Source organism: Osmerus eperlanus, chromosome 12, assembly GCF_963692335.1.
Source record: "Osmerus eperlanus chromosome 12, fOsmEpe2.1, whole genome shotgun sequence".
In the NCBI taxonomy this organism is placed as follows: Eukaryota; Metazoa; Chordata; class Actinopteri; order Osmeriformes; family Osmeridae; genus Osmerus; species Osmerus eperlanus.
The window spans coordinates 2,837,903-2,860,141 of NC_085029.1; the positions used below are offsets into that span (position 1 = coordinate 2,837,903).

The window sequence follows — 22,239 nt, forward strand, 5'->3', positions numbered from 1 at the left end:
TGTCTTTTTAATGCTTTACTACAGCCATGTGAACCTCTGCATGAAAGCAGTCCAATACAGACGAATACAGAGGATATCGGTCCAAGTACCTCTGGATATCCTGGAACGGCAAGAACTTATTACAGGTTTGGTTTTGGGGATTTTGTTTTAAATAGTTTAGAATATTAAATATTAACACTCTTGAATACTGATAAGAAGACACACGGTATGTTTCATTAATATTGTATTTTCTATACATATTTTCTTTTTGCAGCAACTACACAGACCTGTATGCGCCTATCGCCATTGATGACGATGATGAAGTTCTAACTGTCAAAGAAACAAATGAGGCATCTTCTCAAGAACCATCTTCTCAAGAACCTATGTGAGTCATGAGTGCATTATTAGAGTATTATCCATCATCCTGTCTCTTTGTAGAATGGACTTGCACAGAGTACGATTAGTCATTAAACGAATAAACATCACTGTATTAAGAAGGGTGAAATGCCAATCTCAGTTACTGTGGCAAGAAAAACTAGGTCCAGTAGAGAGAAGTCTTTTGTCATTTGAATGTATTAAATGTAGCTTATTGTTTTACTAACTGCCTAAAGTGTGTCCTAAGGAGTCAAAATCAAGTGTTATGAGTACAATTTATGAATATTGAATGAAAGGAATGCTTGATCCCATTTGTGTTCAGATAATAAGCTACAAAATTATGCTTTGAGCATCTTTCTTTTCAAACACAATGTAAATGTTCTACTTTTTGTTCTAGGCATACAAGTGCACATGAATTAATTGCAAATTTGGCGCTTCCCATTAACCACAAAGTCAGCAGATTCAACGTGTCCAGATCTAATGTATGGGATGGTGCTGTCAGAGGTTTTCAGCGTACTCCGAGGAGAATAACATGTTTGTTAAGTTTACCGATGATGCTGGCTCCCCTGAAGAAGGCGTAGATACTGGCGGACCGATGCCGTAATTCCTCACGCTTGTGATGAATGATCTGAAGCATCGCGCCATCTTTGACGGACCTCCAGAAAGCCGTTACCTGGTATACAACTCTACAGGTGTCTTTTTTTCTTCATGGCAGTTTATGTAACAAGTGTTAATATATTTTGATGAACGTGTTATTTTAGTTCTAAATTAAGCCCAACTGTCTTCCAAATTTAAGCACTTTAAAATAAGGGTTGACACTGTACACAAACCCTTTAGTCTTGTTAAACAGAAAGTTGCTATTAACAGATAAAGATGGCCATTAACTGTCATTTTTCTGTACTCTGCATGACAGCTGTCAGGGAAAATGAATATGTCCTGGCAGGAAAGATCATTGCTGTGTCTATAGTACATGGGGGACCAGCACCACATTTCCTGTCAAAAGACCTTGTTAACCACATTGTAGGGAATCCCAGTTGCGGTGCCACTTATATTCATATTCATATTCATATTACAGATGAGGAGGTAGGGAGAGTTCTGCATCAGGTATGAAGTGACCTTGATTCAAGTAGTGGGTTTACTAAGAGAGCACATTATTTCAGAGTAAGGTCATAGTGAAATGAACAGATCAGAAGTTTCAGATCTCCACTTCTATCAATAAGACAAAATTTAAGTAAAAATTAATTAGATCCCTGTTTTGTTTGTGGTTTACCATTTGACTGATGGGTTTTGCTAAGTCTTACAAAGTGTTTTTAACAGGTCCAGGAATCAGAATCTGTGGAATCTCTGCAAAATATACTTTTGCAAAACAGCTCCATGTTCCAGACTGCTGGATGCTTCCTACATGTGAAGAGTTCTGAGGACAAGCAAACTCTTGTGGAGGAATACCTCAGATGGTATATTCTACACAGAAACCAGAGTGTTATTCAAAGGTAATAGTTCTAAAGACTCATTCTCTGCCTCCATTCATCAAACGTATTTCAATCTCATGTTTAACAACCACATACTTTCCAGTCCCATGATTTATCACTTGAATGCTTTTAAAGTGGCTACAGATAAGATTGTGTGACATTCACAAATGGTAAAGTGGGTTTAGTGAGTCAGGTGGCTGTGCGGTTAGGGAATCGGACGAGTAATCAGAAGGTTGCCAGATCGATTCCCGGCCGCGCAAAAAATAAATGATGTTGTGTCCTTGGGCAAGGCACTTCACCCACTTCACTTTGCCTCGGGGGAATGTCCCTGTACTTACTGTAAGTCGCTCTGGATAAAAGCGTCTGCTAAATGACTAAATGTAAAATGTAATGTAAATGTTTAGTGAAAAGTTTGAGTTTTCAGTCCCAGGAAGACTGGTAACTTAAACTCTGGTATAGTTACCATGGTAACTGAAAACATCTGTTATATGATCATTATTCCTAATAGATTCAAAGAAGGACTTGCAAGTCTAGACTTTTTGACCGCACTCCAGCAGCATCCGTGTGTGTTGGCCCCACTCATGTGCCACTCTCAGAAGAACCTGACAGCTGCCGACATGGAAAGCCTGTTTAGAACACACCTCAGTCCAGCAGGAAGTAACGGTCGGCAGAAGGAAGGCATAGCACTTGGATTTTGGTCAGATTTTCTTCTTGATTGTGAAGGTTTGTTATGGCTTTTTTATATGATGTTTGTAAAAAGTGAAAACCTTTCGTTTTCAGTGTTAACTTAATTTACCTGTTACATGATAAAGACTCTAAAACAATGTCGACTTTTCCCTTTCAGAAAAAGCGACTGCTGGAGTAACACCACTACCATGCATCGAGTTCGTAACAAACTCGCCATTCCCTATGTCAAACACCTGTGCAAATATGCTAATGCTCCCTCTCCTTGCTACATTGCTACCTAGCTACATTGCTAACTCCCTTATAAACTACACACCAGCTAGAACACTGCGATCATCAAATGCAGGCCTATTAGAGGTCACCAGAAGCAGTCATAAGAAGATTGGTGATTCAGCCTTTGTCAATTACGCCCCAAAACTATGGAACAAATTACCCATAAATATTAGGGAAGCAAATACGCTAGCGTGTCTGGCCTTTAAGAGTGGGCTGCAGTAGACCATATTTATAGGTCAGCTATTTCTTTCAAGGTGACATAGTTCTGAGTGACTCCCAATCATGTGGCTGCTGTAATCCATTTTGTTCAACAGTCTGTTGAAGATAATCCTGGATGTCTGGATCACTGCATGAATGAATAGTTTGCCTTGACTCGGGAAATGTATCCAGTTCCCTGTCTTCAATGGGCAATCCACAGTCCCTTGAACCGAACCTGCATAGTGACACAATAATTAATCATAAAGGGAAAACATGACTACATAAAAATGTATTTCCAATGTGTGTGGTGCAATTTATGCTTTAATACAAATTATATTGTTGTAAGAATGGAAATAGTCAGTTGATATGGAGTTACCTGTCAGGCAAGAGATAGAATTCGTCTGGAATTCCCCCAGGACATGATGCAAGTCTGGAGGGTCTAATCCTGTGCTTGTTCTAGAGTTCCGTGCACTCATCCAGGTCTTTTTGCAGAACATCACTGAAGCATAATCTCAGTAAATCCTGATGTTCATGGCTGCCATTAAAGTGTCCAGAGTCTCTCAGGTTTCCAAACAGGTCCATCCTAAATTGAGCCCTACGAAATAGGAATACAACTCAAAGTTAGGCTACTTATTTTACACAAGAGGAAACGATTATAACTATTGAATAACTACAAGTAGGCTACTACAAAAAACAATGTTGCTGCTGCCAATATCAGCAAAATAAATCTCATTGTGTGAATGCATAGTGGAAAGGCACTGCATGGCCCCTCAATAATGTATGAGTGGATGCCCACCCAGTCTGTTTTACCTGCTGAAATACATTTTTAATTGACTAAAATCACTTTATTATGGCAGATGAATACTTTAGCTGTAACACAATTACACGTATATGCGGCCGGAGCCGTAACAGTGGATTATTTACCTTCCTTTTCTCAAAATGGACCACCACGCCTAGATACGTTGATTACCAACCGATGATCCATAGTTGTGGCTTAAGGAGCCTGCATAGTAGTCTGTATGCTCATGTCTGAGGGTACACTGTATTGCAGCCATGGTGCCATTTTTGGTACCATGGTCTGTCCTCAGTCTCATTGGGACCACACCAACATTTGACACAATTGATATAGTTGTGGGCGATGACCGATGGGTTGTTCTTGGTAGCCCCACAAACAAGCCACATGATCCTTCTTGAAAACCCGTCTACACATCCTGAGAGGGCCAAGCCAAAGGGTTTCAGTTTATCGTCGCCATCTACATGCCAGATGTAGTTTGGACCCATGGAGTGATACGTACGCCTCACAAACCTCCGTCGTGTTCTTGCATACGTTCCTTGTGGATTTAGTTGCTTCAGCAATCTCATCACTGTGTGTCGTTTAACACGTAGCTTGTGTTTTTGCTGAAGTATCTGCCACATGAAGCATAGCGCAAGTTCAGTCAGGCAAGACCGCTCCCCGCACTCGGGCATCTTCGACAACGTTTCACTACTAACTCCCCCCACTAAGAACGCTCTCCTTTCCCTCTTTCCTATGTTGGGCTGTCATATGGTTCGGTTCGATCATCGCTCTCGTCTATCAATTAACGCTGTTGAAGAAACACATGATCGTGCCTGATCTATGATTCCCCACGGGGTCTAAGCTCCAAACTTTGTATCACAATTAGCAGTCCGTAATAAACATCACTCTACTCATACCTGGGGGGTATTCGTCGTAGCTCGCTAAGCGGTTTAGCGAGCTAATTTTCAGGCTAAGATAAAAAACGCCCCTCTTTTTGGTTCGTGGAAGCAACTTTCGATAAATCACCATAGTAACATATCAATTAGCACTAACCTGCTCCAGAGCAGGCTAACGTAAGTGTAGCTGGATAAGCTTGCCACACCCCCAGAAAATAACATGGCAGCTCCCTTTTTGAGAGACCCAGTTGACCAAGGAGCTATAATTTAGTTCGATTAGCTTTCCATACCAATAGAGTTCTTTGCGATTGCCAAGATCCTTTATTTCACACGGATGAGTTCTTGTTTGAGCGATATCGATTCAGCCGACATGGACTCATTTATTTGCAAGACCTTCTCGGGCCGTACATTGCAAATATCACACGCAGCAGCAAGCTTTATGCTTTATTATGAGCTTATGCTGCTGTATGTGAATATGTAACGCTATATTTTACGAAATGTCTTGTCTTATCTGTTGTGCCTGTGCTTTTTATGTTTCACTGTGGGAGAGTGGGAAACGTCATATCGATTCTTTTTTATGTCTTGACGTGAAGAAATTGACAATAAAGCTACTTGAAACTTTAACTGTGCTTCAGACTGCATAGCCTTGGGGTTTTTTGCGTCAGGTAGGCTATAGGCTACATTTTTATACAGTATAGGCGATGCAGAAAACATTGGCAAAGCCGCAGCATGCGTTGCTGTAAGAAAAGTGTACTTGGCGCTTAACCAGCTGATGAATCAATTCATCATATTCCCTGGCCATGTCCCAGTCAATGAAATCAAAGAGGGATTTACACATAGGCCTACATGCATATACACATATGTATATATATGTGTATATGCATATATACACATATATATATATAAGCGCAGTAGCCTACATATATCCTCATAAGTGTCTATGAATTCGTATCAATTAGATACTCTTTGGCCTTGTTTTTATCTAGCCTACTTATTCTGAAAGAGTTGAGATCATTATTTTCGCTAGCAAGATCTCATTCGATTATTAATTTCCATTAAGCCTACTGCCAGCAGGCACATTTAAAGAAATGTGATCTGATTGATTGGGGTAATGAGGCACTTAAGATGAGCTTATACATTTCCCCAAAACTTTCGCATTTAGCTTATCGGCAATTTTTTGCCAAGCTGCTTGTCTTGCTCTGGCAGCGGTGGCGGTGTTTGACTTAGCCATGATAATATGCTTAATGTCTTCGTAGAGACTCATTATAATAGTTTGCTCGGATGGCGAGATAGCCTATCACCGCTCTCTCTTTCGTCTTTTCCGCCATCATACCGTTAGAAAATCACGGTTTTGCTGATCGGCTTAACTGCCTTTTGAAGTAGGACGTGCACGTGCAATTTCCCTGATAAGTTTAGCCTGATTGAAATTAGCCGTTGACGAACCGATATTTGCTGTTCTCACTCATCTCGCTAATGTTAACGGGCTAAAGGGACAATTGATTAACTTAGCTTCAACCCTTACGACGAACGGGGCCCTGGTCTCTCCTGATTGAAATAGTCCGATAGCCGAATAGTTGTCCTGGTTCACGCAGCTCTGTAAGGATGGCACGTCTCACCTCATCCAGTTGTGAATAGTTTTTCCTTCTGTACAACCCTGCTTCTCTCAAACGTGACTTCAAAGTGCGTATACTCATCTTGATGTTGTGGTTGGTTGACAACATATCACCTATAACGTCATAGGTATGCCCTGCATCAAAATATTCAAAATATTCTTTAAAATACCGAAAGTATCTTCGGTAGTACTCATGTTTTCAAAATAGACGCTTTTCCGGGTTTTTTACCTCTCCTTCCTGTTAAAAGACAGACTGTCCAATCAGGAAGATTCGTCTTCTGCTAGATAGGCCCTACCTTTTCCGTCAGAAGTTAATGTTGTTGTGTTTTCCTATTTGCCGTTGTGTTTTCCTATTTGCCGTTGTGTTTTCCTATTCGCCGATGTGTTTTCCTATTCGCCGTTGTGTTTTCCTATTTGCCGTTGTGTTTTGCACTTCAGGGCCACCGTACTTTGCTGTCATGGATGACATACATGTAAATAGAGCCAGAGACTTGGCCAGGCTGGCCGACCTCATTGAAAACAAAGATTTAACGTCACTGTGTCCAATCCCGACCGGTTTTTAGCTAACATTCTGATAAAATGCTACTTCAAATATTGATAAAAATCGTATCAAGTTTTCAGCTGATTTAATGATGTCACGTTAAGCTTTAACAATATTTAGCTCGAAAGGTAAGAAGTTAAAGTTTTTAGAGTTAGCTTAGCCTTTACTAGAGCCGGTAAAAGGACGCTGGCGCTGGTAAATTAGCCGTGCGCTACCCTTGTCCAACCCCGACCGCACTTCTATCCTCGTAGTAAACACTCGCTGCCGCTGTTTTTCCGGCAAACTGACCATCTATGCTGTCAACATATCCGGGGACGTAGTTATGTCCTTCACAATAAGATATCACGCTTCAACATCTCCAAACTATGCAATAAAAGCTCAATTTGAGTGTATACCACCATCTGCTGGATGTTTTGTTAAACTCTTCTCACGTCAGTCCCTTGCAAAATCTACAAAAGAACACGACATTGAAAACATATCATGTTAATTTAACGTTTATTCAGTTGTCCCCATTAAATTAGGAAGTCATGAAATATGAAACAAAAGTCAATCATATATTTAGAGACGTTAAACATTGAATGGGGTCAAAGATAACAGGACGGTTAGCAAAAGACAAATGACTTGTACAAATCTTTGAAAATATGAACATTTATTTAAATACGAAACAGACAAAAAGAAAATACAAAATTAATCCGGACATACATAACATTTAAAATCCTCCTCGCCATCCAGCTCCTCGTCCCAACCCACACACATGGCGTGTGGTACCATGTGTGGCAGCTGTCACACTGGACCCACAATACCAATCCCTCCGAGCTCTCGGGAGGGTCAGGTTCCGTGCACTGGCCACACTCCCAAACTGTTGTCTCCATGTCTTCAGGAGTGTGGCCTATTCACAGAATAAAAAACAACTTTGAACAAACAAAAAATGATCAGATTTTCATGGGTTGGAATTCAAAGAAAGTTAACATGAAGTACACTACCGGCGGATGTCGTGGGTCCAGCAGACGAGGAGCTGGATGATGGTCTGGCGTCTGCAGGTTTGGAGGCTGTATGAATAACAGTAAAAGCAAACCATGTTTTTTTAGTCTTCATCAAGGCTAATGTAACCCTCATGTTATAATATTGTATATTTTCAGGTTACATAAAGCATTTACAGTGGGAGGGAGAGGAACGTTGTTGAAGGCTCTAAAAAATTATATTTTATTATAACAATACTAAAATACATACTCATGTCTAACTGTCACAATAGTTAATGCATTGAAATCTATAGGTCAAGGTATCAATCTATACGCAAATTAAAATGGTAAATAGGTGTGTGCTGACCAGTAGATGGAGGAAGGTGGCCTTGTTCCTCAGCAGGCAGGCTCTGGATTGATGTGCTTGCAGGCAGCTAGGGACCGTGGGAGGCACAAGAGGCGGCAGAGTGGGTTGAGGGACCGGCGATGGAAAGTCCGGAGCTTGAGGCGGAAGTAGCCTCGAGGGACACCTGCCTTCTGTGGCTGGGGCGGGAGCCGCCAGACAGGGTGGCTGCCGAGCCGGTGTCTTTGGCCCGCTGCTGCTCTCTGTCTTCTCTGGCCAGAGCTTGAGCTTCCCTCCTCGCAGCTCAGTCCTCCGCCTCCTCGATGACGTCGGACATCTCGTGGGCTGTCAGTAACCTAACCTTGGTGACATTCCTCCTGACCTTACTGGTGTTATATTTTATTTTGGTCAGGAGGTGGACCAGGTCAACTGAAATCCGGCCTGATGTTACCAGGGGATGGGTGATGTCAGGATTTGGGGGGGGGGGGAGAGGCAGATGGAGCAGGTGGGGGTTGGGCTGGGAAAGGGGGATTGGTCAATGGCCATCGAGTCCAGAGGGTAGATGCCACACCTCCTGAACCCAGCCACCACCACTCTCTGATCCTTCACCCTCTGGTAGGAGTCTCGTAGGACCCTTGAAAACTCCTTCTTAGAAACCAAGAAGGAGTGGCTCACTGCCGACAGATCTCCTGTAACACCAGAGAAATCTGCCTTCAAGGGTCTGAAGAAACTCACATCCAAAGGCTGAAGGATGTGAGAAGTATGTGGTGGCAGGCACAGGAGAATGACATCCTCCCTCTGTGCCGCCCGGACCAGCTTTGGATCCAGATGGGACAGATGTCCATCCATTATGAGCAGCAGCGGGCGCTCCTGAGTGGCAAAATTCAGGAAGTGCCCGACAAACCACTTCCTAAACAGCTCAATGTCAATGTACCCTGCTGGCGACTTCCCGTAGAGGGCATCGGGAACCCCTTCTTTATTATAGGGCCCCCCTGGATATCCCCCCTTGTAGATGATGAAAGGGGGGATATCCTCCCCAGCCGCATTGAGGCAGGCCAGGACGGTGATGTGGTCCCTGGTTCCCTGGGCCTGCCTGTAAGCATGTTTAGTCCCCCGGGGCACTATGACCTTCCTTTTTGTAGCATCCAGCTAAAACCCCATCTCGTCACAGTTGTAAACCTGACAGGGTTTCTCCCTCAACCCATGCTCCTCCAGGGTGGTGGTGAGGAGCTTAAAATATGTTTCTATTGGCCCCCTCTTGGCGCAGGATGCCCTCCCAGGGTCAATGATGTCTGAGGTCCGGGCAGTCAGGCGATGGTGGTGCCGCTCCCTAAAGTTTATCCACCACGTCTGGCAAAGCCCGGTATTGGGGGCTGCCTGGTGGCGGAGGTTGTAGATGGCCAGAGCGTGGGCCAGGACCTGAGGCTTCGTCAGTGGAAACCCATGACTGGCAGAGTACAAGAGGTACTCCACCAGGGAATCCTCATCTGCAGGGGTGAGGAGAGTCCTCTGACCCGGGACACAATCAGAGGACACCCTTCCACTGACTCGGTCACTCAGGCTGGTTTTGGGGACCCCAAACTCCTGGGCTGCCTGCCGCAGATTGAGCCTGCCTGCTTTTACCTCCTGTTGGGCCTGCACCATGGCCTTTTAGGTCCACTTTCTTGTGGTCCTCTCCCTCTTCCTCATTTGCCGGATGTTTGGCATCTGCAAATACACATTTATTTTGGTACAGTCAGAAATTAAATTCAAAAGTAGTTTAAAATGTCTTAATAATGTTGATGAATTATATAAATTGCCATGTATGCACATGCATATTTGCCACATGCATAGTAGGGATGTGCATCTCCATCACTGAGGACGATGCGATACACATCTCGATGCACTGCCAACAATCCGATACATTAAAGATACATAAAAACAACTACTAATACGATACGATTCACCCCTATTGCGATGCAAAAGAATACGATGCTATGCAATTTAATATGGTACATAATGATTTATTTCTTTGTCCGACAGCAAATCACCAATTAACTAAACAAGTGAAAGGTTTACTTCACATATTAAACAAAGTCTCTGACAAAAGATAAAATAACTAGACACACCATTGTAATACAGGAAGTACTGTTGTTGTAATTGATGCATTTGGCTTTATACTTCCTCTTTAGGGGCCCATTGTTCCGGCTCACTCTAAAGATGCAATCCAGGGAAGGAAGAGAAGCCGGCCTATAAAAAGTAGTTCAACCACCCCCCCCCCCCCCCCCCCCCCCCCAAAAAAAGAAAGGTTGACCATGCTTTTCAATAAGCAGACATGTTCTTGGTTATACTGATGTTTGTCTCCCAGAGATACCAGAAGGCATTATTTGAACTAGATTTGTACTCTTTTTGGAACCTAATAAGACACCACCTCCCACAGTGGACAGACTGACATTGTTTAGATTTCAGAGTTAGACAAGAGACCATGTTTAGGGATAGGGAGTAATGAAAGACACGTTACTCTATAATCATCACCAAAATGTACTGTGTAAATGTCATAATACTAAATAGAACACCACCAAAGATAAGTCTTTATTTTATTTTGTTAACTTTTTTTGCAGTTTGCCGTTTACATTCAAAGAATAAGGTGTTTCTCTTCCAAAAAGTAAGAGGAAAAATTAGGTAGAATGTTTTGGGGTTCTTAAATACTTAAAACATAAATGTATGTTCATTTGGGGGGGGGGGGGGGGGGGGGGAGTGTAAGGAAAATCTTGCCCGGGGTGCCAAATGTGCTAGCCCAGCTAACACATGACGTTGCGGCAACGTTGCCAGTAAGTGCTCAGTTGGTAACCCACGACGTTACCTTCTGGCAACGTTGTAGCAACGTTATAAAGGGAATGTTGCCAGTTGGTCCCATGGACAACGTTGCCGCGACGTTGTACCTTGGTCGGCTGGTTACGTTATTTTTAGACCCGTGGGCAACGTTGACGCGACGTCGTACCTTGGTCGGCTGGTTACGTTATTTTTTGGTCCCCTGGACAACGTTGCCGCGACGTTGTACCTTGGTCGGCTGGTTACGTTATTTTTAGACCCGTGGGCAACGTTGACGCGACGTCGTACCTTGGTCGGCTGGTTACCTTATTTTTAGACCCGTGGACAACGTTGCCGCGACGTCGTACCTTGGTCGGCTGGTTACGTTATTTTGGTCCCGTGGACAACGTTGGTGTGACGTTGTACCTTGGTCGGCTGGATACATTAATTTTGGTACCATAGGTTAAGTTGCGGCTAAGTCGCTCTTTGGTCGCAGGACAACGGATCTCGAGTGCATATAGTGGTTTATCCAGAGATGGAGAGATCACACTGGACTGCTCTCAGTTCTGACACTTGCAATGTAGCCATAGTCTACATGAATTTCAATCACACACAATATTAAATGTTGCACCCAGCACGTATAAATGTAGACAATGCATGTAATTCATGTGCAGCTCAGCCCCAGCATGTCATTGGTCATCAATTTTCTCATATGCAGAAACATAGCTTTAATAAATAAAAGACTGAATTTGGAATATAATTTAGTCTTTCATTCTTTACTATAAACATGTACAAAAGCAATCAATGTGTGATGTGTAACATGATTAAGCAAACATTCTTTGTATAGCACACCAAAGCTGTATGACACACAATGCAAATTTGTGCTCCAATAATTTTTGTGATACAAAATTGTTAAATGTGACCAAAAGGTAAGCGACTCTTAAGAGTTTCATTTCCAAAGACAAGTCATCACAGAATATTAAAATTCTTCCTTAGCAAACCTGCCCCTCAGTCTGCCCCTGAGCAACAACTTTGCGCATGCCCATTTCAACGCATCGCTGAAACTGGGGTTTCAGAAGAGATTTTGCAGGGGTTCAACACCGTCTTGTACGCATTGGATTTCAACTGGAAATTAGCTACTTCAAAGGTGAGTTTCTTTACAGAAATATATAAACATATTTTCAGAAATTGGATGGGGCATGCTAATACGTATATGTTTGAAATTTAGGCCATTTAGCCTGTTTATGTGCTATCAGATTCACATTGTTTACGTTAGGATTTCGATAGCAACAGTACAGTAGAGGTAACCCTCCAGAAAGTTATGTTGAAATACTGAAAATGCATAGGCCTACATGTTATCAAAGTTTAGCGTCTCACAAATCACCCACAAAAGAATCAGTGAAAATAAACGTTCAGAACTGTTAAAAAACCTTGTCCCAAAATAGTTTATTTAGCCCGGAATTTTCAAAGACTGTGGAGCTAGCGTGGCTGTTCACGTTTTAATCACAGTCGGTCATGGAATGCACAGCAATGGCGTCTATAAAAGTATGTCACTAATTTTTCCAATTTGTACATGACATCTTTTTTTGGATAAGTTTATTCGTTTGAACCTTTTAGATGCGTGAGTTTTAAATATTTCCGACGCTTCCACCAGTTATTTTTCCAAAACGGAAGCTAGGTAGCTTTAATTAGCTTCCGTTACCTAGCAACCTAGCATAATACTCGTAGCAATTCTACTACCTGCTAGTGTTACTTGTTAGCCTACTAATTGTAAATTTTGAAGCCATACTATAGCGTTTGTCATATAGTTTTTGTCTATCGGAAAACAGTCGGTTGGAATGTTCAGAATCACACATGTGCGACGCTACGATGTGGGGCCCTGCTTTCGAACGATCACATATGTGCAATGCTACTCCTTTAATATCAATATGCTATAACTATGTACATAAACTACATTCCATTTTCATTTCTGTACAGATTATCCTACCACCGTCACACGGCCTAGCACTGTGTCCCTGGGAAATTATGGTAAAGTAATGAATGACCGTTTAAAACAGTGACAATAATTGTATGAGCCATGGCAACCTAAAGGCTATGTTTTGAAGCAAAAGCATGACTTAAAACTTTTGCATCACCAGATTCCATACCCCTAGATGTCAACTCTGGTCTGGTGGAGGTGAACCAATTGACACACCCCGGCAGCCCATTCAAAACAAGCCAGGTGAATGAATCATGATTGCAGCTTCCATATCCAACCTTTCACATGGCTATGTGACAAAAATCTAGAATCACATGTTTTTTTGATGATGTATATTATTTTAGATGTGATTTTTTTATGACTTGTATAGCACCTTTTTACATGTGCAATTATGTTGATAGAACACTAACTTATTTTGTGCTTCATTGTCAGGGCCAACAGACAGGACCTGTAGCGGGGACTGGCAGAAGATTTTAATTCACTGTTTGGCACTTTGTTTGAAATAAAATGACAATGTTACATGGAAATGCTGCCTTGTTTATGATTAGCTGGAGTTAGGCTACACATCACACAAACATAGTCCTCCTAAAGTTGGCTACCATGTAGCCTATTATACAAGAACAAGTAGCATTTTGGGCAAATGAGGTCTGCATATGAACCGCCCCAATATAAGCAGTAGAATTGAGAAATATAGGTTACTTAGTTAACGTTGCAGTTACGGACTGTCAACGTCGCAAAATTACGTTGCTAGGAGGTCGCGGTTACGGACTGGCAACGTCGGAAAATGACGTTGCAAGGAGGTCGCGGTTACAGACTGGCAACGTCGGAAAATAATGTTGCCACGACGTCGCGGTTAAGGACTGGCAACGTCGGAAAATGACGTTGCTAGGAGGTCGCGGTTACAGACTGGCAACATCGGAAAATAACGTTGCCACGACGTCGCGGTTACGGACTGGCAACGTCACAAGATTACGTTGCGGTTACGTTCTGGCGTCCCACAGATGCACGGTCCCGCAACGTCGCCAAAGACGTTGCGGCAACGTATTTTAATTATTTGTTTTTCTGTTGAGAAACCAAAAACGAGAAACGAAAAACTATTGTTTTTCTTGTTATTCAATTGAAAGGAAACCAAAATCGTAAAAACCAAATCGAAAAACGGGGCACTGACCGAAAATGAGAGAAATTATGAGTGCCACTGAATGCATTTGATCATTTTATTACATTCAGTCATTTAGCAGACGCTCTTATCCAGAGCGACTTACAGTAAGTACAGGGACATTCTCCCCGAGGCAAGTAAGGTGAAGTGCCTTGCCCAAGGACACAACCTCATTTGCACTGCCGGGAATCAAACCGGCAACCTGGAAGCTGATTCCCTAACCACTCAGCCATCAGACCCCTTACTATTAACATTGTTGGCATGAAAAACATAAGCACAATACATACAACAAAATATACATGGATGGATTCCCATCTGCTGCAGAGTTTTGGAAATCTCTTTATGCGTCTTCCCAGTTAGAAATAAATCCATAATTACATCAAAGTAACGTTCCAGTGCGGCCATATGGTGTCGACACCATACCACTGTTACTCACAGTGTCTCTTAGCGCAGCGCTGGGTTTATAGGCACATATAGATAGGCTAACCTGGAAGGTCCTGCCGAATTTTTGGTTGTCATCAGGGTTCTAAATAAACTTTTTGGATCACCAGCCAATGTGGCTATGGTAACAATCAGAATTTCCACTAACCACATTTTTTCGGTGAAAATAAGAGAAATTATGAGTGCCACTGAATGCATTTGATCATTTTATTAACATTGTTGGCATGAAAAACATAAGTACAATACATACAACAAAATATACACTGAAAGTGCAAACATTCCATTTCAAATTTGGGATCTATCTATCTACATTCTTCCTTGTGTTTTCTGGTGGACGCTCCGTTCGTTTCCATGGTTTCTCGCGCTGGTTACACTGAAAACTGCGCGCAGCCAACGGGCGTATGAGTAACAACTTCCGGGTCACCAAAAACAAAATTTCAAAATCATTTTCGGTCAGTCCCCCGTTTTTCGATTTGTTTTTTTTATTTTGTTTTCTCAATTGAATAACAAGAAAAACAATCGTTTTTTGTTTCTCGTTTTTCGTTTCTCAATTGAATAACGGAAAAACGAATAATTTTTGGTTTTTGGTTTATCAATTGAAAAATTAAAGAACGAATGATACACGGATTATCTCTGACCTCACAGTCCATTCGTAACATAGTGGACATCTTTCTGTGTCCTTCGTTTTTGTATACTATGTTACGAAAAACAGAACCACAAGGTGGCGCTTCCCCCGAAAAGGGATATCAGTAGGTTACGCTAACAAACGATTAGCATACCGAATAGATCCGTCTATCAAAAAATTAAATACAAAGGGTAAGCTAACTATTTCACGAAGTAGCTGGCAACAAAATGGCTGTTTCTTCACACTACAAGAGTACAATTTCGGTCTCCCACGGTGAAAATGTTGATAACATGAGCGGTGGAAAAAGGCCGGAAGTAACACCGTATGGAGCTACTTTTAGCATTCCCATATTTGGATTGTAGCATACGTTTGTGTAGCCTATAAGTTAAATATGGGCCACATGTTAAATCATGAAGAATGATAGGAGTGGGTACAATTTGTTTCTATATAGGGAGTTAGATTAACTAACTAAAGTTCGGGGGGAAGATAGCGCACCAAGACTCCTCCTTCACTCCAATCAACTAACTCGCATCAGCCTAGCGAAAGCACGGAAGAATGCGCACCAACTCCAATCAACTTCATACGCATGACCAAACTCCCCGTTTCGAGGTCTGTATGAAGTGTCTTCCGTTGCTCTGGTACTTGTGGTAGCATGTTGTTGTCGCCCTCCCCTTTTTCTCTGCTTCTCCCTGTCATCTATACAGGCTCCCCGGGGGATCCGATCGAGCTGCTGCTCGGCCGTGACCCATAAGGACTCTCCGCCACACCCCGAGTCCATACCCGGTAACCATACGTGCACCATCCACATCACCATTCTCCGCATCCCCTAATCACACTCTCATCCTTCCAGGACCCCAGGCCCGGCTCTGCTACCGGCCTCCATCAGTACCAGGCTCGGATCTGCTACCAGCCTACACCAACCGCTCCAGGCTCGGCTCTGCTACCAGCCTACACCAACCGTTCAAGGCTCGGCTCTGCTACCAGCCTCAGGCTCGGCTCTGCTACCAGCCTGCGACACCCTGCATTAGGCTTGGCTCTGCTACCAGCCTGTACCACAATACATTAGGCTTGGCTCTGCTACCAGCCTCCTCCGCCATCGGGCTTGGCTCTGCTACCAGCCCTGCTTCAATAAAAGCTAACCATTCAATCTATGGTGCGATTACTGAACTCGTGAATTAATAGTTTTATGTCATGGACGCTATACGTAATCTATAATGTGAACGATTGTTAAGTTAAGCAGACTACAAATAAGGCGCACATTTGACATCTGAACATGTTGTTGGATCTCTGGGAATTGTAGTTCTGTATTTTCAGATGTATTTCATACTTAATTTCGCCCAAAGGAAGTATCAAATTCACTTATGGACTATATACTTACATCAGTCTCGTAGGAAAGCCATAATTTATCAGTTTTCGAGCAGTCCAAATGTAACTGTCTTCATATGTCACTTTAACGTAACATTATTTAACATAATTATTTACACGTTTTTCTTACGTGGTTCTGACATTATACGTTAAGAAAGTCATTTTGAGTCTGAATACAAAATACCAGGTGGATTGTAGTTTCAGATTAAATGAAAAATCCAATTGAATATTTAAAAAAGTACAGTTCTAGATGGCGCTGTCGATCCCCTGTTGGTCCCGGGGTGATGAAGGCTCCAGAACACAACACCAAGGCGTGTTTAATGACAGACAAGAACAAGTACATTTACACATTTACATTTAGCAGACGCTCTTATCCAGAGCGACTTACAGTAAGTACAGGGACATTCCCCCTGAGGCAAGTAGGGTGAAGTGCCTTGCCCAAGGACACAACGTCATTTGACACCGCCGGGTAGGCGGGCCAAGTAGGCGGGCCAAGCAGGCCGCTAAGTAGGCCTGCTACACCACCCAAACGACTGCATGACGAGCGCACACATCAGCGCATCAGACATTGCGGTAATGCCTATTCCCGGCGTGAAATTAAGCAGGTGTAGCCTAGGTCTAGGTGATTTTTAAATAAACTTAACACTTTGTGTGTCTTATAACACCTATGCTGCTTCCCGGGGTGATGAAGGCTCCAGAACACAACACCAAGGCGTGTTTAATGACAGACAAGAACAAGTACATTTACACATTTACATTTAGCAGACGCTCTTATCCAGAGCGACTTACAGTAAGTACAGGGACATTCCCCCCGAGGCAAGTAGGGTGAAGTGCCTTGCCCAAGGACACAACGTCATTTGACACCGCCGGGTAGGCGGGCCAAGTAGGCGGGCCAAGCAGGCCGCTAAGTAGGCCTGCTACACCACCCAAACGACTGCATGACGAGCGCACACATCAGCGCATCAGACATTGCGGTAATGCCTATTCCCGGCGTGAAATTAAGCAGGTGTAGCCTAGGTCTAGGTGATTTTTAAATAAACTTAACACTTTGTGTGTCTTATAACACCTATGCTGCTTCCCGGGGTGATGAAGGCTCCAGAACACAACACCAAGGCGTGTTTAATGACAGACAAGAACAAGTACATTTACACATTTACATTTAGCAGACGCTCTTATCCAGAGCGACTTACAGTAAGTACAGGGACATTCCCCCCGAGGCAAGTAGGGTGAAGTGCCTTGCCCAAGGACACAACGTCATTTAGCACTGCCGGGAATCGAACTGGCAATCTTTTGATTACTAGCCCGCTGAAAATGTTCAATGAAGGTCTACAAAATATTTAAAATTCAAACTTATAATCAAATACGTCATACTACGTCACAAACAGAAAGGACTTACATGCTTGGTGGCCTTGTGGACATGGTCTACAAACTCTGCCACCTTGCTGTCCTCGCAAAGGAAAACACCTTCCAAGTGGCCATGACTGTCCTGACTACACAAAGGAGTTAAATCTGTTAACAGATGGTACTCTAATACACAATGTTTATTACAGTGTATTATTTCTATTACCATGGAAGTGGAAGATTACAGAGCCCTGTCCAGATACTTTAGGAGTTACCAGTAAATAGTGTGCATTACATACCGATAATGCTTGCGATTGCCATCCACTGCTACAGCAAGCATTTCGGGAGTGCATGGAGGGCAGACAAACGGCTGCTCCTGGCACATCTTGTCAACCTCATATCTGCAGATGGCCCATTCCATGAAGCTTTGGTGGAAAGTGTCTCCAGATATTTTACCACTCTGTTTCAATACAAAATGCTATTTAGGTTATTTGTCCAAACATACATGTAGAAATGTGTATAGTTTACCAGTCAGTGATGAATATATCCAAAATTAGTGCCACACACGGTACTCACTCTTCCAAAGCGGTTGTTTTTTTTGTCTAGCATTGTGGTAAATGTCAGACGGGACAGTCCTGCTGCTGACATCTTTAACTCCAGGTATGACTGTAAAACGTCAAAATGGAACAGGCTGTTGACGTTGACCGGCCCTGGCCAGTACCCACTCTGTACAACATCTTCCAGCCCAGGTCTCCAATGAGAGGCACAACATTGACAATGTGCTTCAGGGAGGACAAGATCATAGCGACCTAAAGTGGTAATAATGTCACAGGACATAATTTAATAGCAATACATTTTTTTTGTTGATATTGACTGCTACCTGCAAGAGTATGCGTGTTCACATGTGAGATTAATAAAACCATTCATGGTCACTAAAACAATGGACCTCCCCACACTAACAGTCATGGGGAGCTGGCAGATTTGTCAGGCTGATACCTCTAAAGGTAGAAGTTGAGCTGCAAATATATTAAAAGACACAGCATGGGGATTGTGGATTAGTAATCTTGCGTCTAATGTCCCAATAGTCATTGCATAAGTGCCTCAAGCCATATCCAAATAGAAGATTACATTAATAGACATTTAGAGGAGGTTTTCATGACCAAACACCTTACCTTGGTGGGTAAGGGAATATTGCCCGTCAGCATCCTGGCTGACAAATGAGGTGGGAGGCAAAGGGTGGAGGTAGCCTGAGATCAGGGATCTCCGGTTGTGCAGAACATGTCTGGTGTGTTGCTCTTTGTCACAGGCCATGCACAGATACTGGTGAGGTAAGCACTCACTACACCTCATCACAGCCACTCCTTGCCTACACCACTGGCAGGTGGTGGGCAATACTGCCTCATCTGACAGCATGCTGTTGATGAGATGCAGGCGGGACACTTTCCACCTCTGCAGAACTGGCATTTAGAATTCCCCAATCTTGTGCCTCTGTGTGTTTCTCACGCTCAGGGGCTGCTGGCTGACCATCAAGTAACATTTCTTTGACCGCTTAAAGAAGGGAATCAGTAGATGAAAGAAATAGGTAGTACAGAACATTAACTAGAGAGGTATTTTTGAGTTTGGCATTACCTGTTCAAACTAAAATAAAAACATTTGTTACACACAAAGAACTGATTCCTGATGATCCCTGTCCTCAACAAGGTCCTGTGTGTCACTGACAGTGTCCTTGCTTTTCTTTGTTCCAGCCCTGGGTGCTGAGAGAACAATTATTCAGAAGAAATGCATCCTATAATGCTGCATTACTCCAGAACCTTTAAATATTCAACTTACCAGTTGAAGATCGACATTTCATAGTTTGTGGGACTAATGCTCCCCGCACATCTCTCTTTCTCCAACTAATCCTGAACCTGTTTTTTGGGGTCGTCTGTTTGTTCTTAGCCTACAAAAAGATACAATATATTAATGTAATTAACTGGAATAATTATCAAGTTAAGGTACTAGTGTATTGTTCACACAGTTTTAGTTTCATCATCATTATTACCAGTTCAGGATTAAGGTCCTTAGCATAAGCTTGACCTTGTTTCAGAAGCTCTTTCAGATGAGCATCCTCAGCATCTTCCTTTGAAGTCATACTATGGAAAGGTTAATTACAGGCCACCATATTACAATCTTAACTGATATCTTAGATAGTTGTAATATTTGTCTCAAAAACACATATTGGTAGCATAAAGGCAGGTCATATTATGGTATCTACTATTGTTTCAATGTTAAACTTACTTGACAGAAGAACTTTGGTTCTTAAAAGAACCGTTGGGGCAGGCCAGAAATGGCAGGCACACAGAAGGACAAAAGGACAAGGCAGACAGACAATAAATATACAGTACAGGAAGACAGACAGACAGACAGATGGACAACAGGCAATGAGACGAGAGGCAGACAAGTAGACAAATAGACTATGGAGGTCAATGTTAGAGAGAGATGACAGATGAATCTGAGGAGACGTGTGTGTTGGGGGGGGGGGGGGCGTACATGCATAGAAGGGGAAGGTGCACACAGGGGAAGGACAGGGGAGACATAGATAGATGTTATTAGTATTTTCATTTAAATTAAATAACTGAATGCCTTTATGAATGCTCTGAGCACACTAGCTTACATTTACATTTAGCAGACGCTCTTATCCAGAGCGACTTACAGTAAGTACAGGGACATTCCCCCGAGGCAAGTAGGGTGAAGTGCCTTGCCCAAGGACACAACGTCAGTTGGCATGACCAGGAATCGAACTGGCAACCTTCGGATTACTAGCCCGATTCCCTCACCGCTCAGCCACCTGACTCCCCGTTTACCGGGCTTACCGTTAGTTAGCCATTTTATTAACGTTAGCATGGCTAACATGCATTTATTACCATGCACTTTCACAAAATGAAGCTAGAACTCCACTTTGGAGCATTCCCATGGTTACCTTGAGTTCACTTGCTTAACTATTACATAATTATCACACATTTCTGCCTGAAAGGCTGCATTTGCATTTTATTTTATTTTATCAGAACATTAAGAACAGAACTTTAAGTAGGTACTTACCGCCAACTTCTAAAACAATGGACGTCACTTGTCAGCGCCGTAACCAAGGATGTCACATTCCGATTGACAGGAGATTGATGAAGGTCAGGGCGTAATTCCATACTGAAAATACTGAAGATCCGTCCCGTTAAAATTCCACAAACGGGTGCTCACAAAGCACCTCAGAATTTAGCTTTAAAGCAAAGACCAATATGTACATATTGTACAGTAATATATTTTTTATATTTGTATAATTGTTATTGTGGATATGAATGCAGTATTTGAATATTAATTTACGTTAAGCTACAGAAATATTAGGTGACTTTTCGGGTGAAGCGCCAGAATCAGAATTGGTGTTTATTCGCCATGAAAGTTTGCACAGACAAGGAATTTACTTTGGCAGGAGAGCCTACCTCGGCAGCCATTTTCGGCGCCAACTAGAAAGTTACAGCATAACATGAGGAGAGAGGAGGAGAGAAAAAGGCAACCCCCAGACAATGCTCCTAGAGGAGTACAGTGTGGGAACAGGCAAAAACCTCAGCACATAAGCACAACAACATTTACAAAAACATGTGACTTGCAACGGGGAGTGGGGGGGGGTAGACAAGCAGCATCTGGACCTGCAGCCATGGTAGGCGCTGGACGCCAGCCACCCTGGGGAATGTGATGGCATTTTTTGATATAGTTACTAAGAATGTATTTTTAATAGACTGAGGTTGTGTTTAAACAAATGGATGTTGCAGTTGGTCTTAAGGTATTTATGGTGTTGGGTTATGATGCCTGATTGAGAAGCTAGGGGCACGGAGGTTGGGGGATGTTTGAGTTCTGTGGCCTAAAGGGAGATGGGTCAGTTGATCTAGCAGCCCTGACCTTTTGGCCGAGGAGATTGTGTCCTGTGTCCTGTTTGTGTTTCATTAAGGGTATCTTTACTGTCCTCATTTAGAGAAAGAGCCGTGACATCAAAAGACTTTGGTCACTTGACCTGGGGGGTTATATTGTCTTAACTGTCACTGAGCAGTGCTGACCAATCACAGAGTTCAGAAAAACCATTTGATCTAAATTTTATATAAGGCAGGGTTTTAGGGTTGTTCTGGATCACTCTGGCGAACGACCTGTGGCTAGCACCTCCTTCGTTATGACTGATCACAAAGTACTTTGTTAAATCATGATCTGTATAAGCAAAATAAATTGTAATAAACCCACATCTCTTGACTACTCAGATCTACACAGTGCCGCTTGAATTTCCACCATTACACTTGGTGGCCAGTACGGGGATCCTCATTGGTCTACGGCGTTCAGCAGGCGGCTCCCCTCGGCGAATTGATCTTCCGGCAAAAAGCCGCCTTTCCTTCCGCCATGCGTGAGACAGCAGGGCCAGGGGG

General features: G+C 42.8%; 1 protein-coding gene and 1 long non-coding RNA gene across 3 annotated transcripts in view; one reads left to right on the forward strand and one right to left on the reverse strand.

Annotated features, from left to right (window-relative positions):
- LOC134030943 (uncharacterized) overlaps positions 1 to 22,239 on the forward strand; it is a 153,871-nt gene that overhangs the window by 24,879 nt on the left and 106,753 nt on the right. The window lies entirely within an intron of this gene.
- Positions 16,706 to 19,264, reverse strand: LOC134031610 (uncharacterized). Its single transcript, XM_062475317.1, has 5 exons — positions 18,973 to 19,264; positions 18,377 to 18,609; positions 18,100 to 18,260; positions 17,856 to 17,949; positions 16,706 to 16,750 (listed from the first exon to the last, which is right to left on the reverse strand). The coding sequence occupies exons 1-5, from the start codon at positions 19,262 to 19,264 to the stop codon at positions 16,706 to 16,708; spliced, it is 825 nt and encodes a 274-aa protein (XP_062331301.1).